Source organism: Monopterus albus, unplaced genomic scaffold (genome assembly GCF_001952655.1).
Source record: "Monopterus albus unplaced genomic scaffold, M_albus_1.0 scaffold29.1, whole genome shotgun sequence".
Taxonomy (NCBI): Eukaryota; Metazoa; Chordata; class Actinopteri; order Synbranchiformes; family Synbranchidae; genus Monopterus; species Monopterus albus.
Window position 1 is genome coordinate 947,556 of NW_018127909.1, and position 19,698 is coordinate 967,253.

Genomic DNA, 19,698 nt, shown 5'->3' on the forward strand with positions numbered 1-19,698 from the left:
CCAAAATGCCTCTGTTGACGCGCCGTCCCCACAAATCCAGTTTGGCTTTAAATGCAGCTACTTTATCTGCCAACTTGAAGACAGTTATCATTTTCCCCTGAAGGGACAGATTGAGTTCATTGAGCAGGCTGAATATGTCCACAAGTAAGCTAGTTTTGGCGCTCAAGTGACCGAGATGTAACCGAGAGAATGCGGTCATTTTTCAAAATAAAAGATCGTTCAGACTCGGATAATAAATAAAACGGAAATAATTAATGATTTCTTGTGCGGCCCGGTACCAATTGATCCACGGACCGGTACTGGTCCGCGGCCCGGGGGTTGGGGACCACTGATTAATTACACCCCCTTTTCCAACATGATAATGTGATCTCACTTACCACTTTGACCTTGTCCCAGCCTAGAAAATTTACACATTACTGCAGAGAAAAGATTGGACATACCTCCTTTAAACAGTCTTCTGTGACACTCTCTGTATACTGTGTCATGAGGTTAAGACTGCCTCACACACAGATTATTGAGACAATCGAGTAATCTAGCAACTTGCGAATGTGAATATTGGTACAACCCTCAGATAAGTGTCCTTGGGAAAGATATCTAATGCTGTATTTGCCTGTCTTCATTATGAATACAGTGCAATAATTTCTCTGGGCTGGATTCTCTACAAAATGCTGTAAATGTACTGTGTATTCTCATTGATGTTTCAATGCAAATGTAACCAAAACCTGCTCTGTGCATTTCTCTTTATGGATGTACTTGAGAGTAAATTTAGATGGTTCAAATATTCGATTCTTCTTGCAAAGGAAGACCACTTATAAAATGAAAACATGTTTTATTTAATAGTGGAGTGTAACAACAGTTGGAAAACATGAAAATGCTGAATGAGAGACAGTGGTGTGCCTGCTGCTGGGATCACCTTCATTTGTCATCAAGCAGATGAATTGGCTTATGTGTCACAAAAGTCTAATGTTTAATGTGCATCTGAATATTGAGAATCCTGAAAATGTAGTGAATGATTTTGACATAACACTTTTTGCTTATCCAAATAGTCTGTCTAATCACTTTCTACACCCACTTATTTTGTTTAGGTTTGAAAAGGGGATGGAGCTTATTCCGGCATGCATTGTACATCCTGGACAGGTCATAAGTCTGTCACAGGTTACATAGTTTGATTAAAAAAAAAAGAAAAAAAATGTCTGTCTTTGTTTAGTATGGGCGATACATCCGTGCCTTAGTGCGCAAAGAGAAGGGTCTACCCATGATGACTGAGCTGCTGGCCCATGGCAACGACCGTGTGGTCCATGCCATGTCTGGAGCCCTCCGCAACCTGGCTATTGATGCACGCAACAGAGATCTATTAGGTGAGACTTGGAGTGATTTCGGTGTTTGTGTTTCAGGAAGTCATGTAATCTAAAAGTACTGGACTTATATCAACAGGATAGGGCAAATATTTAAGTGTGCTTTAATGTTTGACCTCTTGTTGTGTCATTAGGTAAACATGCGGTGCCCCATCTGGTGGCTGACCTGCCTGGTGGTGGTCAGAGTCAGCCAGTGCGAGCGCTGTCCGAAGGGACAGTGGTGTCGGTATTGAGCACGCTCCAGGAGGTGCTGGGCTCTAGTCTGGAAGCAGCAAAGACCCTCAGGGCCTCACAGGGCATTGAGAGATTGGTGCTCATTAACAAGGATGGGTGAGGGCTGATGGACTTCTTTTTTTTAGATGATTTTCTGTCCTTGTCTCCAAATTGGTAGCACACTGAATTTTCTGTTTTGAATAACCTGCCTTCACCCCTCACCACCTCTTTACCACTGGGATCACCAGTAATCGTTCTGAGCGGGAGGTGCGTGGAGCCGGCCTGGTGCTGCAGACGGTGTGGGGCTACAAGGAGCTGCGGCGCACTTTGGAGAAGGACGGTTGGAAGAAGACAGACTTCATGGTCAACCTAAACCCTCCCAACAACACCATCCGGACCAATGGCGGATATGAGGACAGCACTCTGCCGCTCATAAACAAAGGTCAGGAATCAAAGTGTGCAACTCTTCAAGCCCCAACAGCGCCAAGTTAAAGTGATGAAATCAAATCAGTAGTGTCTCAACACCTAGCTCTTCTGTCCAGTTAAAGGATTGTTTCCACACAAGTCTGACTCTGACTTGTATTTCACCAACACTCAGTAAACCTCTCCTAGGTCTACAAACTACTGTGGCAGTGTTGCAAAGAATCCACACTTGTGACAGTTTCTCTGAATGTTTGTGTGTGTGTGTTGCACTTCAGAGGTAGTTCCAGTAATATGATAATGGAATTTTGTAAACTTATGTGAATTAAATTGGATTTGCAATTAATTGCGTCTGTCTCAACCTGCTTGGCGTGTTTAGGGTTTAGTACATCTGAACATGTCGGATAATCCCCACTAGGGTTGTCCATCACCACAGTGCATAGTACATTTTCTTTTAATAGGGATTTTTAAGCTCTCTGGCACTGATTTGTAAGTTTCCCTAACCTCACCTGTCACACAACAAGCTAATGTAAATTATGTATATGTAAATGCATGATGGGTCATGATACCAAACAGTTACACACCTATACACTCTTCTATCTTTGGCAGGAGATGCTCCAGTTGCCTCTCTGAGGGAATAGAAACCTTTAACGTGACAGAGAAACAGTGATGTTGATGTTCACTTTGTGTTTCACTCACAGGTGGCAAAGGGGACCGAGAAACGATTCCAATGAATGACATGGGACCAGGTAGGTGTGAGAGCAGAAAACATTCACATAACACCTGATCAGAATCACACATGGCTAATGAGAAATGCGCATTTATAACAGATGATACTTTCTCACACACACCTCAGATTAACATGCTTTTCTTCTCCAGATGCCTATTCCACACTGGACCAGAGAGGGAGAAAGAACACTCTGGACAACACACTCGAACCTGCTGACAAAGATGTCGTACAGGTATATGCTGGCCACATGTGCGCACATGGCCCTGCTTGATTGCACCTTAATGAGAATTACTTCACTTTCTTACTCCTAACAAACTCTACCGCATACTTGCTACATTCCTTTCCTGACTCCAATGTCAGAGGTATTTTAGAACATGTAATTGTGAAAATAGTACAGACAAGACCATCATTTAGGAGTTTTAAATACTTCCTGTAGAGTAGAACTTGACAGGATGGTACTTCCCCCATTTACAAATAGGGTTTGCGTCGTGAAACAGTTCCTGTTGATTCAGCAGAAGTCAATGTGGAGTCTCCTGTCGCAAAGCTGGGTGTAGATAGGGAGAGGTAGAAAAAAGGTGAATTATCTAGAATGCACTTATCATGAAATCTGGAAGCTCAGAAGGTACACAGCAACCTCACTTACAGTTCAGAAAAAAGTGCGTGAACGATCACATTCTTATACACGCCCACAGACAGCATGTTGATGCACGTCTCTTTAGAGCACTGTGGTTGATGTCTTGCACATAATTTCTCACCGGTGTTCTTTTTTGGCCCCGAAACATGACCTAACATTGAACTAACTTTCTATAACCCTTCCTTCTTTTTCACCTGATGCCTTATTTCCCTCTACTTTACTCTATCCTGTTGTCTGTTTCCTTCTTTTACATGCTTTGGACGCTTAAACATCTTTTTCCTTCCTTAACTCACCCCCTCCTTGCTTTGTGCCTTGTTTCTCTCTCTCTCTCTCTCTCTCCTTCCTCTCTCTGGCTTTGTCTATCACACTATTTTTTTGTCTCTCTCTCAGGGAGGGATGTATGGGGAGAGGCGGGCCTCTTTGCCTCTAATGGAATCTTACGATGGTTAGGCTACACCCATTGTCATACTGCATGTCAACGCATGGTATGTGTGTCCCACTGGCTGCTCCTCTCAATTCACTGCATGGCCTAATATCTTAGTTGTATTAAGAACTGTGACTATTTGTGTGTTTGATAGTGACCGGTGTTGTCAGTGAGCTCCCATTGTACTGTATTTGGGCTGTTTTTTCGCCCCCTGCTGGTGCATAGTGTCACAGATTTTTGTTCTCCACTAATGTGATTTTTATTTTTTCCTCTCTGCACAGTTTGTGTATGTTTTTGTCTGTGTGGTGACTTTGTTGCCCACAGCCACTATGGAGTATTGTATTTTGTACTTGTGTGAATCAAAAATGTGCTATTCTTCCCACCTGGGCATGAACACCTCACATTAGCTGCTCAACATGATCAATTCCCACACTTTTCTTCTCTTCTAGAAAAATTGATTGTATGCATCACAAGACGACAGCCTCCTCCCACCTACTGTCCTTGCTGAACTGACAACGGGGAACCACTACACTATCGATGGGACTAAACTCCATCCTTTACACTCAACTCTTCTTTCCCTCTTTACTTCTTATGCAGATTCTCTTCTTTCTCTTTGCTACATTCCTTAATTACAGCTGACACACTAATGAAACCACATGAGAAACTGACGTGGATCTACGCCCCCTGTGGACAACCGGATATGACACTATGACCACTTTGAGTTCTGCGAGTCCCTAAGCTCTGAAGAGAAAACACTAACCACTCAGATACTGTGGCCACAACACTACATCTCCATGCAGCAACACTATGACTTGCCTGGACAGCACTAAAGGTCTCCTGAATAAAAAGAGACTGTGGCTTCATCTGAAGACTTTTGTAATTCTTGGAGGTTGCACCATAGACTAAAATAAAGGGACTGTTTATCAGAACCTTTTGCTAAAATTTTACAAAAATGGTTATTACACTGTTCTGAAGAAATTGGAAGGTATATCATGTTTTCCTTTTCCCTTTCTCTGATAATTTAAATGCTAAAAAAAAAACAAACAAAAAAAAAACCTACCAATGAAAACCAGGGTTTAAAGATCTGGTCAGATATGTGTAAAGTTTGTTTTGGTTGTGCTTTTTTGCTTCTTGCTTTGCTCTGTACCACAGTAATGTACACGTGCCAAATGACACTGCTGTGACTGCCAGTTATGAATGCAAGAACTTCACTCACTCAGACTTTCTGCAGCGACTACGCTTAAAATTGTCATCTGCTTTGTGTCGGTGACAGATCATTGCCAAGGTGCATAGGGGTGGTGCATTTTCTGTATTTGACTGTAATGCATAGATATAGCGTACAGAAATAGAGCAGACAAGTTATTCTTCACCTGCTAGAATAGACAGTATAGTCTGTGCTATGTTTCTATCCTTTTGTTAAATGTATGCTCCTTAACCTTTGTAATTCATGGGACATATCACAGGATTCAGCAGGTGCATTTCCTTTCATCTGCAGATCGTGTAATCGTGTACATAGTCCACTGTCAAAGGCAGTCTTCTAACTGGAGTGCCTCACTCATTCAGGATAGGATGTGTCCAACATTACCAATCAAGGTGTCTCTGTAGTTCTTTCTTACAAGTTGAGAATACTGTACATGGAACTCAGCAGTTTTCTATTGGGCAAGTAAAACTGGTATTGAACGTGTGACCCTGTATGTATGTATGTATGTAAGAGTGATTCTTGTTATTGGGGTTGTTTTTTATGGGGTATAAAACTCTTTTGAGTTCTGTATAATTTACTTCACCAACCTGGTACAGAACAGTACATGGGAGAAGACTGTCAGTTTCTTTAGTACAGTGCTCATTCTGTAGAAAACCCGATGCATATTAGTGCAGAGTGAGATGTAGATACTTACTGACTGGATGATTAAAAGAAGCACTAGGGAGTATAATGTGTATTTTCCCCTTTTTTCCACCCTTTATTTTCCATGTCAATTGAAACATGACAGAGGAAGCCTTATTTTCCCAAAGTAACAAGTTGCCTTCATGAGTGGACTGCCTAAAAGAGAGAGCAAGGGTTTGTGTTAGAGAAGCTATGTAAGGAAGCATAGACCAGAATTTATTAGAAAAAGTGGAGAGAAATAACAGCACATTCGAACTATATATATATATACCAGAGAATATTTGTTAATTTTAATGGTTTATGTATTTCTTTTTATATTATTTGGGTTTGTTTTGGGTGCTCTGGGTGAATGCATATGCAATCAGTTTTTATGTTTTGATTGAAAACATCCAGTTTGTCTTCATTAAATGTAAACCGTGTTAGCTAAACAAAATCCTCCAACAGTCTTCGGATACTGAAACACTAATGGAAGAAAACTGATTTTGGACTACACCATAATCTCTTTGCCTTTGCTCTTAAAGTTGCACATTCTCATTTATGAATGAATTACGTAACTAGCAATACTGTTTTTAATAAAAAAGAAAATGATTTCTCAGAGCCTTTGTTTGCCTCTCGTTGATCGCATTGCTGTGTAATGAGCCAGTCCACTGTGGAAATAAGCTCTGGAGCTCAGCTAGCAGATGGCTGTCACCTTAATGCGAGCTCTGTTCTGTTTGTCAGAGCGGCCAGCAGGTGTCGCTGTGAGACTCGAAGTGGCGGCGGCGACGTGATGAACGTCTGCCAGCTTGATTTCGGGAGTGAGGCTTTTGACATAGTTTTAAATGTGTAAAACACCTCTACTTGTGCAAAAGAAAAATACTGGTAAGCGCAGTTTTTAAACTACAACGCGTTAACGTTAAAGTTGTTTACTGAGTTGTGTTGCAGTGTGCTTTGCTAGATTAAATTGTCTTAATTAGCTAAACTTTCACTCTAATTAACCAAACTGAATAAGATGGACAGTGCATTACCATTTAAATGAATAGTTTTTCGCTCCAACAACTTTTTTTTTCTTTTTTCTAGCTAATGATTAATCACAACGGCCAGAAGATGTTTAATTACGTAATGATAAAAGTCAGGAGACTCACCAAAGAAATGTTTTGTCAAATTATACCCTTGGCTAAAGGAGGTCGGCTAAGGCAGAAAATATAATTGGAAGTGGGAAATATAACTTAAGCTACCCCCAAAAGTAGCTAAAACGTTTGTCAGACATTGACCAGTTTTACACCTCCACGCCGTGGTTAGCTGACACCTGCTAACTGAGGCTAACTACTCCTTACCCTGTTTTTAGAAAATCGAGTAGGGAGCTACATTTTTCAACCACGTGTGAAACGACAGTTTCAGTGATGTCAGTGCTGCTGTAAGTTAATTTATATATAAATGACCTCTATAAAATATTCTTTCATTCACGCTACAAGTTCAAAGTGCTTTACAGTGTGCGTAATAAAATAAGACAGAATAAAAAAAACATTTTAAAGTTAGTTTGATAAATAAAACATCAAGAACAACAATTTATTTATAGGCTAAGTTAAAGTTTTGAGAGGATGTCGCACTGCTACCAGCAGTTCCAGGTATTTTCTGTGTGTGTCTTCATCCAAGTCAGTCCTTTCTTCTTCTGTTCTTCTAATTTCCCAGTGTCTATGTGGACATGCAGAGGTACTGGTGGCCTGGCTATGAGATGCAGCTTCTTGGTGAGCTGCAGAGACAACAAAACAGTGCTGAGTTCTGTGATACTCTGTTACAAACTGAGGGTAAGGGTGAGCCGTGGTCAAGCATACTTAAAAGTTTGAAATGAAGGTAATGAGAAAAAAACAACAACCTTTTTATGGATTTTCTTTATAAGGTATCTCAGTGCCAACCCACAGTTGTGTCCTGGCAGCTCTCAGCCCCTACTTGTTTCAGAAGCTGTCAACGTCCCCGTCTCCTCCATGCGGACAGAAGCGTCGACTCCAGCTCCAGTCTGTGAAGGCCCATACCCTGCTGAAGGTGGTTGGTCTTCTGTACTCTGGGAAGTTAGAGGTAACAGGGAGCCTTCAGCAGAGTGATGTGCTGGCTGTGGCACGGCAGTTTGGAATCGCAGACTTAGCTGAAGGACAGAAAGATGGGATGGCGAAGGAAGGGCAATTACAGGAGAAGAGGCAGAGGGCCGGGAGTTGTAGTGACACTGGCTTTTATGGCAGTGAGAGGGGTGAAAGCAGGAAAATGTGGGATGCACAAGTTCAGGCTGAGCTGGCTGGAGAGAGAGAGACCTATTCTCCAGCTGAAAACAGAAGGTATGTTTCCACAGGTACACAGACCGTCAAAGCTGTTGAAAAGTCAGTGGAAAGTTTTGTTAATTTCTTTGGCCAAACTACACACTCGGCCCCAGAGTCTGTGCCTTCTGTAGCTCCGAATTTGGATTTTTCTGCCATGTGGGAACCTCAGATCATCACACTTGATAAACAGCTTTGCTTCACGTCTGGCCCAGTCATTCCTAGTATGCCCAATGGAGCAACAAATGATGGAGAATCTACATCAGGTCAATCCTCTGGCAGTGTAATAAATCCCAAGTCAATTCCAGCTTTGTCCAACAACATGACAGCCTTCCCTGTTCCCCTTACTGGGGACTCAAACCCCTTCACCAGCCTACGGTCATATGGGTGTGGGGACAGCACACAGGTGCTGGCTGAGAAAGCGACAGGACTGGAGAATGGAAACCCAAATGATGAGATGGCTGACAGAAGAGAAAACAGAGAGCAGCCCAGCCATGCCAGCAGAGATGAGACTGTAGGAGAAGAAAGAGGCAGGTGTGCAGAGGTGGTGCATGCACCTGCCAGTGAGGGAGTGAGGGGCCCTTCCCTGGTGAAGCAGATGCAACAGATGGTTGAGACCACACACATTTCTATCAAGGTAAGGAGTTGTGATACTTGTGCATTACTTAGTGAATAACCTGAAAGTGTTTTTGGCAGTTTATACATTAAGTCTAAAATATTAGCCCTCATCTGATTTCATTCCCTTGACTGGAATTTCTTATTCATGTGCAATTTTCTTGAAACTCGTGGCTCCTAATGTCGTTTGACTTTTGTGTCCCAATACACACTTTTAGTTGCATTTTATGTATGTAGTGTATGTAGTATTTAGTACCTTTTTTATATTGTTTTTCATTCGTCACTTGTGCATAAAATATATGTTCATAAAGCGTATAGGCTAGTCTTCAATTCTAGTTTGTTTTTAAGTCGTTTTAAAGTTATCTATGCATCTGTTCTTGTTCTTCTGCTCTGTGATACTTTTCCCTTGTAGATCAACAGAGATTATCTCATTGTATCCTGTGTTATAGAGTTGACAAATTAATGTAAAACTAAAGCTCAGCAAATTATAAAATGATGTTAGGAGACTTCACAGAAAGTGGTTATTTGGAAGAAAAGTTCATAAACAGCTGTGAGTGAGAAATTTGTCTACAAAACCAGACTTGGTCTTTACCTCTCTTCCTTGGGGGGGGGGGCAAGGAAGGCCTAACTGAGGCCTCTGTGAGGATTTTACAGGATAAGACTGGTCATCTTCTGTATTAATAATATTTTCAGCAGTCTATACAGAGACTAAAACTGACAATGAATGACCTCTTCTCATGGTTAATGTCCGTCGGCTCTCAGTCCTGAGTTAGCTTGTTCATCTGTGCGATAGACCTCTGCTGTTCTGCAAAACCATTAAAACACATTAGGGAAACGCAGTGCTGTGCTGGGTGACAGTGGTATTCATTACAAAACCCCGGACCTGACTATGTTGCCCCAAAGTTTCTGAGTGGCCATGGTTTCCTGAAGTTAGCACAGGTCAGTACTCAACTGCATGAGCTCTCAGTTTTGTTTACATTCCATTAGCTCCTCACGCTCAGGTTTGGGGTTTGCTAATAAAGAAATGTTACCCAGTGCAGCAGTATGTTTCACTGATGTTTTTAATTGTTTCTGAACAACATGGAGGTCTAGGTACAGGCGAACAAGCTAATATAGGACTGACCCACTGACAGACATTAACCATGAGTAGAGGTAAATCATTGTCAGTTTTTAGTCTGTATGCCTTCTTCTACTTTCGGCTGTTCCCCAGCGAATCATCTGTTTCCACCCAACTCTATCCTCGGCATCCACTATTGTCACACCAATTAATATCCTATATCTCCAAACCAAAAAATTCTAAAGTTTGTTTCATGACAGAATCATCTTGGCTCTGATGTGTTTGTGATGTCCTCAGACTGTCACGAGTGTGCAGGGGGCCTTGCTGTCTTTTCTCAGAATCACCATATTCTCTTCCTTCTGCACAGGTGAAGCTGAGGAGGAGAACTAAAGGAGAAACATGGGAGGTGGTAAGCATGCAAGACCCGGATGAGACTGAGCCATTTGCCTTTCAGAGACAGGTAGATAAGCGTGAAGCTAATTTATATACACACTTGTCAGCCAGTTCACTTTGATTTGATTAGATGCTGTGATGTTTTTATGTACTGAACAATTAATGTTGGTGGTGCAGCGACAGGCAGTGCTTTTATGGCATTGATCGTATTACTTAAATACCATCGAGTATCGAAAAATGCTTTTCTGAATCTTTATTTATTGTTGTTAATGTTAATAGAACTTAAGGCTGTGGTAAAATTGGTATTGAAAAAAGTATGATGTAGGCATAAGTCAAGGTACCGGTATCGAAAATTTTTGTATGATACCCAGCCCTAGAGACGGGTTAGAGGAGTAGCTCGTTGTTGACAGTAGATCATACAGCAAGATTTTAGTTTAAAAGAGAGTAGTCCACATAATACATGCATTTTGTATGAGAGTGGAAGACCTTAAAAGATAAACAAGTTTTACTTTGGACCGACTATGTAACTCTGTCACATTTCTAAATACAGCTACCGTACAAAGCTGGGTTGTACTAGTTCCCGTGCTAATTAACAGAACAGTACTGTTCACAGAGTTAGGGTGTTTATTATGCAACATACTCTGCGATCCAATATCGGCAGATGTTACTTTGTGAAAGTCCTGATGGACATGACGCAGGTTCTTTACAAAGCAGGGTAAGCGGAAGGCGAGATGGTGGCGTAGAGAGTGGTTTGGGTGGACAGGCTGACATTTTGGTGAGTTGTTTTAGTGAGTTGCTGCCTGAAGCCGGGCTCCACCTGGGATCAGTGGCATCACAGCCATGCTGATTCCGCATCGGATACATTCCCATTACTTCATTGTCTAAATGTCTAAAAACAAATCTACATCAGTAAAATGTCATGCTGGAGCATATACATTATGAAATAAAAGAGCTAAAACATGCCATATTATAATGTATCGCCAGTAATGCTTAACTTTTATACAGATGATCAGTTCTAACTTTGAATAATTAAAATGGGGATAAATTCATAAAAAAGGTAGGTGATAATATTAAAATGAGGTAAAATCTGGTCTTGATAAATGGCATTAACAGTATTAACTCATTTGTCTGCTTTTGTGAGCCTTGCTTGTTGAAAGAGGACCATGCTAATTGTTAACTGTGGTGACCAGTGTTGTTGTAAACTAGGAAACATGTGCAAGCCTCAAGTAAAGTCTGGTCAAAAGTTTATTGTAAACAGTATCAACTGAATTTTGTTTTAAAGCATTAACAATTGCAAGCACTTTAAATTGGGTGCACGAGTCCATAAAGACTGAAATAATAAAGATCGTCATAACACTAATTGTCCAACTGTGCTGTAATCTGTAGGAATGTGTTTAGTTTTGAATGGACCTTTGGGGAACTAAAATCAGATTTAGTGGGCGTTGGTGTCAAATCTTTATGCTGTGGCTGATTTTCTACTTTGTAATGGTTGTAAGTAGAATGCTAAAAACATTAAAACTGTATTGATTTCTTTGTTTATTTTTTGTGAAGGGTCACATTTAATGATTATTGTGAATTAAATCAAACTAAACTTAACAAAAAAAACCCTGTGATTCACTTTTTATAAGGATGGCTCCAACCACAGAGAGCCACAGACAGACCTTATGCCCACAACCCAACCTCCTCCCTCTGCTGTTGATGTGAGCGTAGTTTGTAAACCAGATGCCCCAATTCTTCTGCCTGCTACCACCGGCACCCCAAAGCTACCACCTCAGTCCAGTCCCTCCAGTGACAGTCAGCCTCCCTCCAGTGACTGCTTCACCCCAAACCAAAACGACGGTGTTGAGGCAGCCCTGCTACCCCAGCCTCAGGACTCTGTAGAGGAGTCCGACGAGCAGCTAGAGAAGCTGCTGGAGGACATCATGATAGGCCTCAACATCTTGCCCAACTTGGAGAGAGACTGCAAGGCATCTCTTCACCCCCAACCAAGCCATGACAGAGTAGAGAGCAGTTGCCAGGTCCTAGACTCACAGAATGAGGCAGAGGACAGTCAGATGCACACTGCTGTCAGTGCAGCAGTGTGTGCGCTTTGCCAGGATTTGGGGACACAAAGTCAGCAATCATCAGCAAATACAGGTATGTGGACAGATTAGTTTTCTTTAGATATGATTTTTGTTAATTGACAGAAAAGGTTTGCAGAACCATGATTGATTTTATTGTGCATCAGTTCAGATTATCAGTATTATTTATCATCTCTTAGTTATTAATTAGTTATGTTAAGGGGAAAAAAAACTAGGGGTGTGATGAGCTCTCGTACCACGAGATGTCGTGATAGTGAAATGTGATGATATTTATGGTCAAGGTGAAAACTGTTTCACGGTATCAGAACATAACAGAACAAGAGCAGTGGCCAGCATCAGCAGCCGCTGCCACTTTTATATGCTCATTTTGTGGAAAGGAGTTCAGTTCGAAGGTCACACATCACGGTTTCTCATATATTGATTGATTTGAGGTAAGTCCCCACAATATCAACACTGACCGCCACATATTGGTTTAAAATAGGTTCAATCCCATTCCAGTGTAGTGCCGTGAGTTGTGCATGTGCTGCTCACATATATACACACACAAACACACACACACACAAAAGCACGATAACCATGATGACATGCCATCTGTGGACAGCTCCTTTTCTCCATTTTACATAACGCTGTCAGAGATCCAACTCTTCTAGCATGTTATTAGCACGCTAGTAAGGCTAGCTAAGCCAACGTTAGGATACAGCTGTTGCTGAGGTCAGCACACTGTATATAGCATGGATGTACTGTATATGGACTGCTCTGCAAGTGGATAAAGTTAATGCTAGTTCTTTAACTCTGACGCTGACTGTTTGCCTCCTCAGTCCAGTGGAAAATTGAAAAATATGTGGAAAAAGCTGATCAGTGTGATTAGTGATCTAGTTGATTCGTTTCAAACATTTATTGGTACAGTTAGAAGTTATAAGCTGATGAACAGTTCTAAGGTCTGAAGAGACTCGTAAAATCCTATAGGAGAGAAGCCAGTTGAGTTTGTGGCAAAACCTTTCACAGTGCCTGCATATTGCTGCCTTTTACTGCATATGATCATTCATACCCAGAAAGCAGAATTTAAGCGACATTCGTTACAAGATGATTACCTAAAACATTTCAAAATGCACCTGCACTGTTTTGCATTTTGTGACTTTCAGTTCAATAAAATATTTTTCCAGTCATATATCGTCATTGAAGATTTCTCAAAAAGTGTTAAAATACCGTCTCATCTCGTGAGCGAAGTGTATTGTCACACCCCTAGAAAAAACTGAAAGATGTGTAGGCTTTTGTCTGTGATCTTTTGCTGAATTTTAGGCTGATGCTCAGGCCAGCACTGGCAGTGTGCCTTGCATGCTAGGGAGTTCCTGCAAAGGAAACAAGTAGCCGTTTTTAACAAGGGAGAGATTAATTGGGATAACTATGATTATTGGATGTTTTTATGGTTTTATCTTCTTTATTTACAGGCCCATATATTCTAAGTTTGAACTATCCAAACCTGCAGCCAGTTTCAGGCAGTGTGTTGTGGGTGTTGGATCTCAGAGTCTGATATTTTCAAGGTCTCTCCTGTGGCCCTCTGTTCTCTTACTTGTCGAAATAGATTTTTTTGGGGGATAATTTCAGAGGTAGAGACAAAACCAAATAACCCCGGTTTGTTTTATTGTCTTTTGTGTTTAATTCAGACTATCAGTACACATATGAAATATTCATATGCACCAACCATTTTTCCTGTTCAGTTTTCAGATAATTCTGGTACATTTCAACCTGGCTTCTTGCTCATAAATGTGACCATTGTGATTTTATGGATTGTGCTAACTCAGCACATGCCTCTGTAGTGATGTGAGGCTTGCACAAAGCATTGTATATCACAGCAAATTGTGCAATATCATTAGATTGCTTGCTTTGCTTCAACAACAGTGCAAAGCGTAGATGGTAATTTTACTACTACAGAAGAAAAAGTACAGCTCGCAGTTCAGAACCAGATTTAATAGCAGTTAACAAAATCCTGTAGTTGCCAGCTGGTTTTCTATCAATTGACCAATTGTTTCAACTCTAATTTCAACCTCTCTATATTAAGCACAGAGCAGCACTTGTCAAATAACTCTGAATCTTGTTTTATTCAGTGCACACTAGTGGACTGTAGTGTAGTCGGGCACTAAAGCAAACAAGAATCTCAGATCTTAGCTCAAGTTTCTTTCTGTTTCATAACAGTCCTCCACTCCATGAGCTCACCAGCACTTTCACTGGTGCCTGACTTTAGTCTCTGTCCACAATCTAAATGCCCACACTGTATGTCTCCCACTGTCCACAACTCCCACCCTAACACCAGCCACCTCGGCTTTGTTAATTCAAGATGGACTGACAGCAGTCTTCCCACCTGTTGTGCAGGTTCCCCCTGTTGTTTCACTGCTCACAACCAGCCAGATTCAAGCCTGTTTGTACAGCCCAGTGCTGTGCTTCTCCAGCAGCAGCAGTGCTCTGCTCAGTATCACTCATCTGTTATGTCCATGGGTCACAGAGATGGGCTGAGCCAGCAGAGCATGCCACTGACTAAAAGCCAAGAACATCTACAACCTGAAGAACCAACAACAAGACCGGCCTTACCTTCAGCTCTCTTCTCTGCAGGGCAGAAGCTACATTACCCAGCATTCCAGGAATCATCTTCACAAGACAATCAGCACGCCTTTGAGTTTGTACCCCTGATAACTGGAAATGAGACACAGTCCTTGCATACTGTCTTCTTACCTTGCATGGATGACTTGGGGCTTCCTCGATGCCTCTCTCCATTAGGGCCATGCACCTCAGCGACAAAGCATCATGCTGCCCTCAACAACCCAGCAAACCTTGGTTATAAAATTCAGCAGCAGCCCTCTCCACACGTGCAACCTTGGCTCACAGAAAACCCTGGATCACTACAGTTTCCTCTGAGTGCCATCACTCACAGAAAAAATGCAAGCGTGTCTTTATCGCAAGATACAAAATGTAGCTGTTGGACACAGCGATGCCAGGAACATCTGGCACCGAATCCACAGAATGGGGGGACCTGGACAGAATCCTGTGCTGTGAAAAAGGTGAAACGTGGCACAACAATATGTGCTGGTCAGCAGAATGGGAAGGGACTGGAATATGACCCTAGGAAGATGAAGGAAAGTTTAAAATGCAAAGAAGGTGACATGATAGGGGATGCTATAGCACCTAAAAAGAGAAGGCACCCAAGTCATTCACAACATGCTGCCAATTATCCCATTGCATACAAAAATGTAAAAGTCAGTGATGGAACAATGGGTCAGATGAACTTGAGCGTTTGTTCAGTCAGTTTGTCAAGCAACAATGTGCTGGTGAATGAAAGAGAAATGGCCGCATCATCCATCACAAGACGTTTGAGGGATTCTCAGGTGAATTCTGACTACACTCGCAACAGGACCAGGGGATTTCTGAAAAGATCTCATGAGTCATCCAGTGATACAAGCCCTGAAAAATCTTTAGTTCCAAAGTCTCTGGCCCGCAAAGTTAAGATGGTGAATAAAGAAGTTGTGCTTCCCAAACAGAAGTGTGGAAGACTGCAAAAGAGAAAGCATGAGGAGTGTGCCCCTAAAAATCCTGCTGTCGCTGAAAATGAGAGCCACAATGGAGAAGGTCCGCAAATTAACAAGGATTTGCCAAAGGAGGATTCAGATAAGGGAGACAAAGCAAAGATAAGGTGCATAAAAAGGAGGGGAAATAGAAGTACAGAAGTGAAGACAATTCCGCTGAAGACCATAATCACTGAGAGCACTGGCAAGTCTGACACAAACAATAATGACATAAGCCCAGCCTTAAGAAGCATTGGGACAAGAAGGAGGCCACAAATGATCACTCTGAAGGGGTCTCAAAAGCTTATCGGCTTGCATCACTGTAAAACACGAAAGTCAAAAGAAAACCTGGAGACCAAAGGAACTGTAAGAGATGCAGAAAGTGAAGGGGCAGCTAGTAGAGAGAGCACATTTCAAGAATCAACTGGGGAGATGACAACTGTCACACACATTGCTCATCCTCAGGACGGGGACGGAGGTGTAGAATCCCCCATTGTCGTCAGTGTCCTGGTTGATGAAAATCACAGCCATATTTACAACAAAGAAGAAGAGACAACACGGCGAAATGACACAGTCAGCTCAACTAGTGAGACCATTTTGTTTGGTGATGAACCGGTGTTGTCCTTTGAAGACGTGACCAAGTTAGCAGCTGAGACGGAGCAGCCTCTGAAGAGTTCTGCTGAAGGTAAGGTGTTTGGTCTTGGAGTCAAGCTTGATTATGGGTACATTAAAAATCCCATGTACTGGGTACAATGAAAGTAAAAGGTTTATATCAGAAACCTGGGAAAAGCAGAAATCCATCTAATGGTTAGGTTTAAAAAGAACATCTTTTACCTGCTTTATGTACAGTGCTTGAATAAATGAATTTAGTAACTTTACATACTTAAGTACTTTTTAACTTATTTGCTTTGACTTGTAGATTCCTGCCAGTTCAATAATATTGTGGTGAATTGAATTTTGTCTGTTGTGCTGCGAGAACACCAAGATATGTGCATTTTCTTAAACATTGTCCCAGTTGTGATCTACGTAATACCCCTCATTTTTCTGCAGGAAAAACCTGTGATGCAGGGGTGTTGAATACAGCAAAGCAGACGGATGTAAAAAAGACAGGCTTGTCTCACAATGACACTCATCCTCAAGAAAACAAATTGGTGTCAGACCACAACTTCTGCCCTCAGATCCCTGAGAGAACTGGTCCACCTTTGTGGGAAACTGGTGGGATCAGCGGGACCCCAGGCTGTGGTCAAGAAGCAGACGAGGAAGTAGAGGTAGATGTTCTGCTTTGCTCCCCAGACATGATAGCTGAGACAGAAGAGTGTGAGCATGGACATAACCTGAAAATAAATCTGGATAATGAGGAGGAAGAAGATATGAGCGAGATTGATGTGACTGGAGATGATGGCATAGTTTTATACCATGTTGTGTGAGTAGTTCTGCACTGTGATGTGCCAAGCCTGACATTCTCTTTGTTCTGGTTTTATGAATGTTCATAGAGATGCCAGATGAAGTTCAGTGTGTGGGGAAGTTATGATGTAATAGATTTGTATATCCTTTGTTTTCTGTTGCTTTTCTTCATCATCGGTGTCTGGCGATTGCAAGCTATGTTCAAGTAACACATTTACAGTATTCACTTCGTTCAATGTCCAAGGTTTAGATGCTTGTTTAATATTCATTAATATGCTAAAGTAAGTCTGGGAAAAGAGTTCATAATGTTCTTTACATTTACCATTTATCAAATTTATTTTACATTTTTGTGAAATTTAAATTCTGACTGTATAAGGTAAAAGCACTTAAGGCATTGTCCTTTCCAAGTAACACTTGTAGAAAATAAGCCTTATTTTGAGCCTGTATAGTGCATTGTTTTATTTAAAATGTGTAATTATGGTTAATTAAAAACAGTCATTTCATTCAACTGCGTTTTTTGTAATAACACCACGATTTTACCTTGGTAAATATAACTGTCGAAATACAGAGAGCGGCCATTAGAGGGCGCACTGTTTCTGTCCTCCGATGAAATCCAACTTTATTGACAGCGGAAATGGGGGAGGAAACCCTCTACTCGTGTTGTCTTGCAGAGTTGAAGGTGACAGAAGAAGAAGCGGGCGGGTTTCTTGTTGGTAGTCCGTTGCAGAGGGGAACTAAGACGGCGCGCATGTGGTTGTAGCCACGTGTGAGCATCACTGAAGGGCAGATATGGATCCCATGAAGGCACAGCAGCTGGCAGCGGAGCTGGAGGTGGAAATGATGGCTGACATGTACAACCGGTAAAGCCTAAACAAGCTAACTGCTAAGATATCGGTCCATTGTGCTCTTTCCCGTCACTAATAAACAGTCCCATGGTCTTCAGTCATAGTCTTTATTAAACTTAGCACTGTGTGACGACAACTTATTTGATGCTCTAATAAATGCTAAAGACATTAAGCAGAAATTCCACACACGATGCTTTCAGCTTCTCAGAAGTGAAAATCTGGTGCTTCCCTTTATCCTCGCTGTAGTCAGTTGAATATCTTTGTGTTTGGCCCGTTGGTCCAATAAAACACGGTTCTAGGACATTATAGTGGACATTTGTCATGATTTTCTGGTGTTTTAAAGGTCCAGTGATTTATCAAAAATATAAAAGAATCAGTAAATCAATAATGAAGATCACTATTGTTGCCCCAGTGTCACCAAAAGTATAGAAAAGATGCTATAATCTGATCAAATCTGTCTAGTTTGGGATTTTAACAGTCAAAATAGTGTCACGTTTTTTAGATGATTCCAGCAGATGGTGCTGTCACAGTGGCTATAATTGAGTATTGGTAGGAAACCATATGAAGGTGCTCAGGCATAATAAAATATACTCAGAAAAGTGTCTTCACATGGAACCATATTGATCTTCACACCTGACACTTTTTTTTAGAATCTGACTGAGTCCTGGCTTCCTTTCCCTCCCAGAATGACCAACGCCTGCCACAGGAAGTGTGTACCGCCTCATTACAAAGAGCCAGAGCTGACGAAGGGTGAGTCGGTGTGTCTGGACCGCTGTGTGGCTAAGTACCTGGACCTTCACGAGAAGCTAGGCCGCAAGCTGACAGAGCTCTCTGTCCAGGACGAAGAAATGATGAGGAAGGCAGCCGTCGGGAGCGGACACTGATAAAAGAAACACTAGTCTAGGGTTAGCACATCTGCTTTCTCTAAGAGAAGAGACTGGTGTTTTCAGTGTATGGGTGGGTAAATAAAAAATAAAAAAAAAGTGAAATAAATGCTTTAGGGGGTCCACTGAGAGAAACTGCCTTCTCTCCTGCAGTAGAGGATGACACCATGGACTGAAGCACTCTGCAACAGCAGCTTATGTCTTAAAACTGCTCACAGTGATTCACCAGCCTCTGAATCTGTCCAGTTGTTTTACATTCAGCTTGGCCTGGTCTTCAAGAAGTCACCTGAAAATTGGCTGGAAAAGAATAAAGGCCTAGGACATGTAATGCTATTCCTATGTCATACTTTGTGCTTGTTTTCAGCTGTATGGAGTGGAGAAACTCAAATACAATTCTGAAGCTTTGTGGTACCAAGCATTTGGTGTACACACACAGAATGACCTGATTTTAACCTTTGATCCCAAATTACTCTGACGTAGAGTGATTTGTAGTTTTTGAAGGAGGGTGAAGGCCAACTTGAAGTGGTGACAGCACCGTGTTTAAGTAGAAATACATTTTGTCTGTTGTGAAGACAGTGTTGTCAGTTCTGTACAAACTCTTGAAACATCAGGGCGTGCACTGGATTAATTGTGTATGGCAGTGTAGTGTGAGTCAAAATGTCTTTTTATACAGTGCATAGTTTACTCGTGTTCAGCCCTGAAACAGACTCATAGCTGGGTCGTTCTAGTTATATGGACTTGTGTTAAAGACGGGCTGAACTTTGCTCATCTTTCATGCATGTGTACACTGTCTGAACCATGTGTTGAATTGAGATGTTTTCCTGTGCTGACCACTGTGTGAACAGTGTTGTAGCTTTTAATTTGCATATATATTGTTTCATCTGGGTTATTTACTCCAATTAAACAATGTCCTAACGAG

General features: G+C 41.6%; 4 protein-coding genes across 14 annotated transcripts in view; all 4 read left to right on the forward strand.

Moving 5' to 3' along the window:
- ctnnd1 (catenin (cadherin-associated protein), delta 1) overlaps positions 1-5,810 on the forward strand; it is a 25,371-nt gene extending 19,561 nt beyond the window's left edge. For 9 of the 11 annotated variants that reach the window (XM_020596053.1, XM_020596055.1, XM_020596060.1 and 6 more), the window contains 7 exons: positions 1,208-1,358; positions 1,490-1,685; positions 1,817-2,010; positions 2,690-2,737; positions 2,868-2,950; positions 3,743-3,797; positions 4,226-5,810. In XM_020596053.1, the coding sequence (XP_020451709.1) occupies positions 1,208-1,358; positions 1,490-1,685; positions 1,817-2,010; positions 2,690-2,737; positions 2,868-2,950; positions 3,743-3,797; positions 4,226-4,284 (786 nt within the window). In that variant the 3' untranslated portion in view covers positions 4,285-5,810. Of the gene's footprint in view, positions 1-1,207; positions 1,359-1,489; positions 1,686-1,816; positions 2,011-2,689; positions 2,738-2,867; positions 2,951-3,742; positions 3,838-4,225 lie in introns of all 11 variants that reach the window. The other 2 variants (XM_020596056.1, XM_020596057.1) reach the window with 2 other exon arrangements.
- A 747-nt stretch (positions 5,811-6,557) lies between these two features.
- Positions 6,558-15,512, forward strand: LOC109957942 (uncharacterized). The gene is made up of 7 exons (XM_020596202.1): positions 6,558-7,054; positions 7,330-7,445; positions 7,538-8,583; positions 9,986-10,078; positions 11,640-12,147; positions 14,463-15,452; positions 15,496-15,512. Exons 1-7 carry the CDS (start codon positions 7,041-7,043, stop codon positions 15,510-15,512), a joined length of 2,784 nt encoding a protein of 927 aa, XP_020451858.1. The 5' UTR covers positions 6,558-7,040.
- On the forward strand, positions 15,441-17,560 carry LOC109957896 (uncharacterized). Its single transcript, XM_020596137.1, has 2 exons — positions 15,441-16,331; positions 16,697-17,560. The coding sequence occupies exons 1-2, from the start codon at positions 15,590-15,592 to the stop codon at positions 17,071-17,073; spliced, it is 1,119 nt and encodes a 372-aa protein (XP_020451793.1). The 5' UTR covers positions 15,441-15,589; the 3' UTR covers positions 17,074-17,560.
- Positions 17,561-17,706: 146 nt separating this feature from the next.
- Positions 17,707-19,698, forward strand: timm10 (translocase of inner mitochondrial membrane 10 homolog (yeast)). The gene is made up of 2 exons (XM_020596138.1): positions 17,707-17,910; positions 18,581-19,698. The coding sequence occupies exons 1-2, from the start codon at positions 17,840-17,842 to the stop codon at positions 18,777-18,779; spliced, it is 270 nt and encodes an 89-aa protein (XP_020451794.1). The 5' UTR covers positions 17,707-17,839; the 3' UTR covers positions 18,780-19,698.

Bases quoted from the DNA above. Each gene is read 5' to 3' on its own strand.
- LOC109957896 (XM_020596137.1), top strand. From the start codon at position 15,590: ATGGTGAATAAAGAAGTTGTGCTTCCCAAACAGAAGTGTGGAAGACTG. The intron at 16,332-16,696 runs GTAAGGTGTTTG...ATTTTTCTGCAG, and splicing joins TCTGAAGAGTTCTGCTGAAG to GAAAAACCTGTGATGCAGGG.
- LOC109957942 (XM_020596202.1), top strand. The intron at 8,584-9,985 runs GTAAGGAGTTGT...CCTTCTGCACAG, and splicing joins CCACACACATTTCTATCAAG to GTGAAGCTGAGGAGGAGAAC. The intron at 10,079-11,639 runs GTAGATAAGCGT...ACTTTTTATAAG, and splicing joins CATTTGCCTTTCAGAGACAG to GATGGCTCCAACCACAGAGA.
- timm10 (XM_020596138.1), top strand. From the start codon at position 17,840: ATGGATCCCATGAAGGCACAGCAGCTGGCAGCGGAGCTGGAGGTGGAA. The intron at 17,911-18,580 runs GTAAAGCCTAAA...TTTCCCTCCCAG, and splicing joins ATGGCTGACATGTACAACCG to AATGACCAACGCCTGCCACA.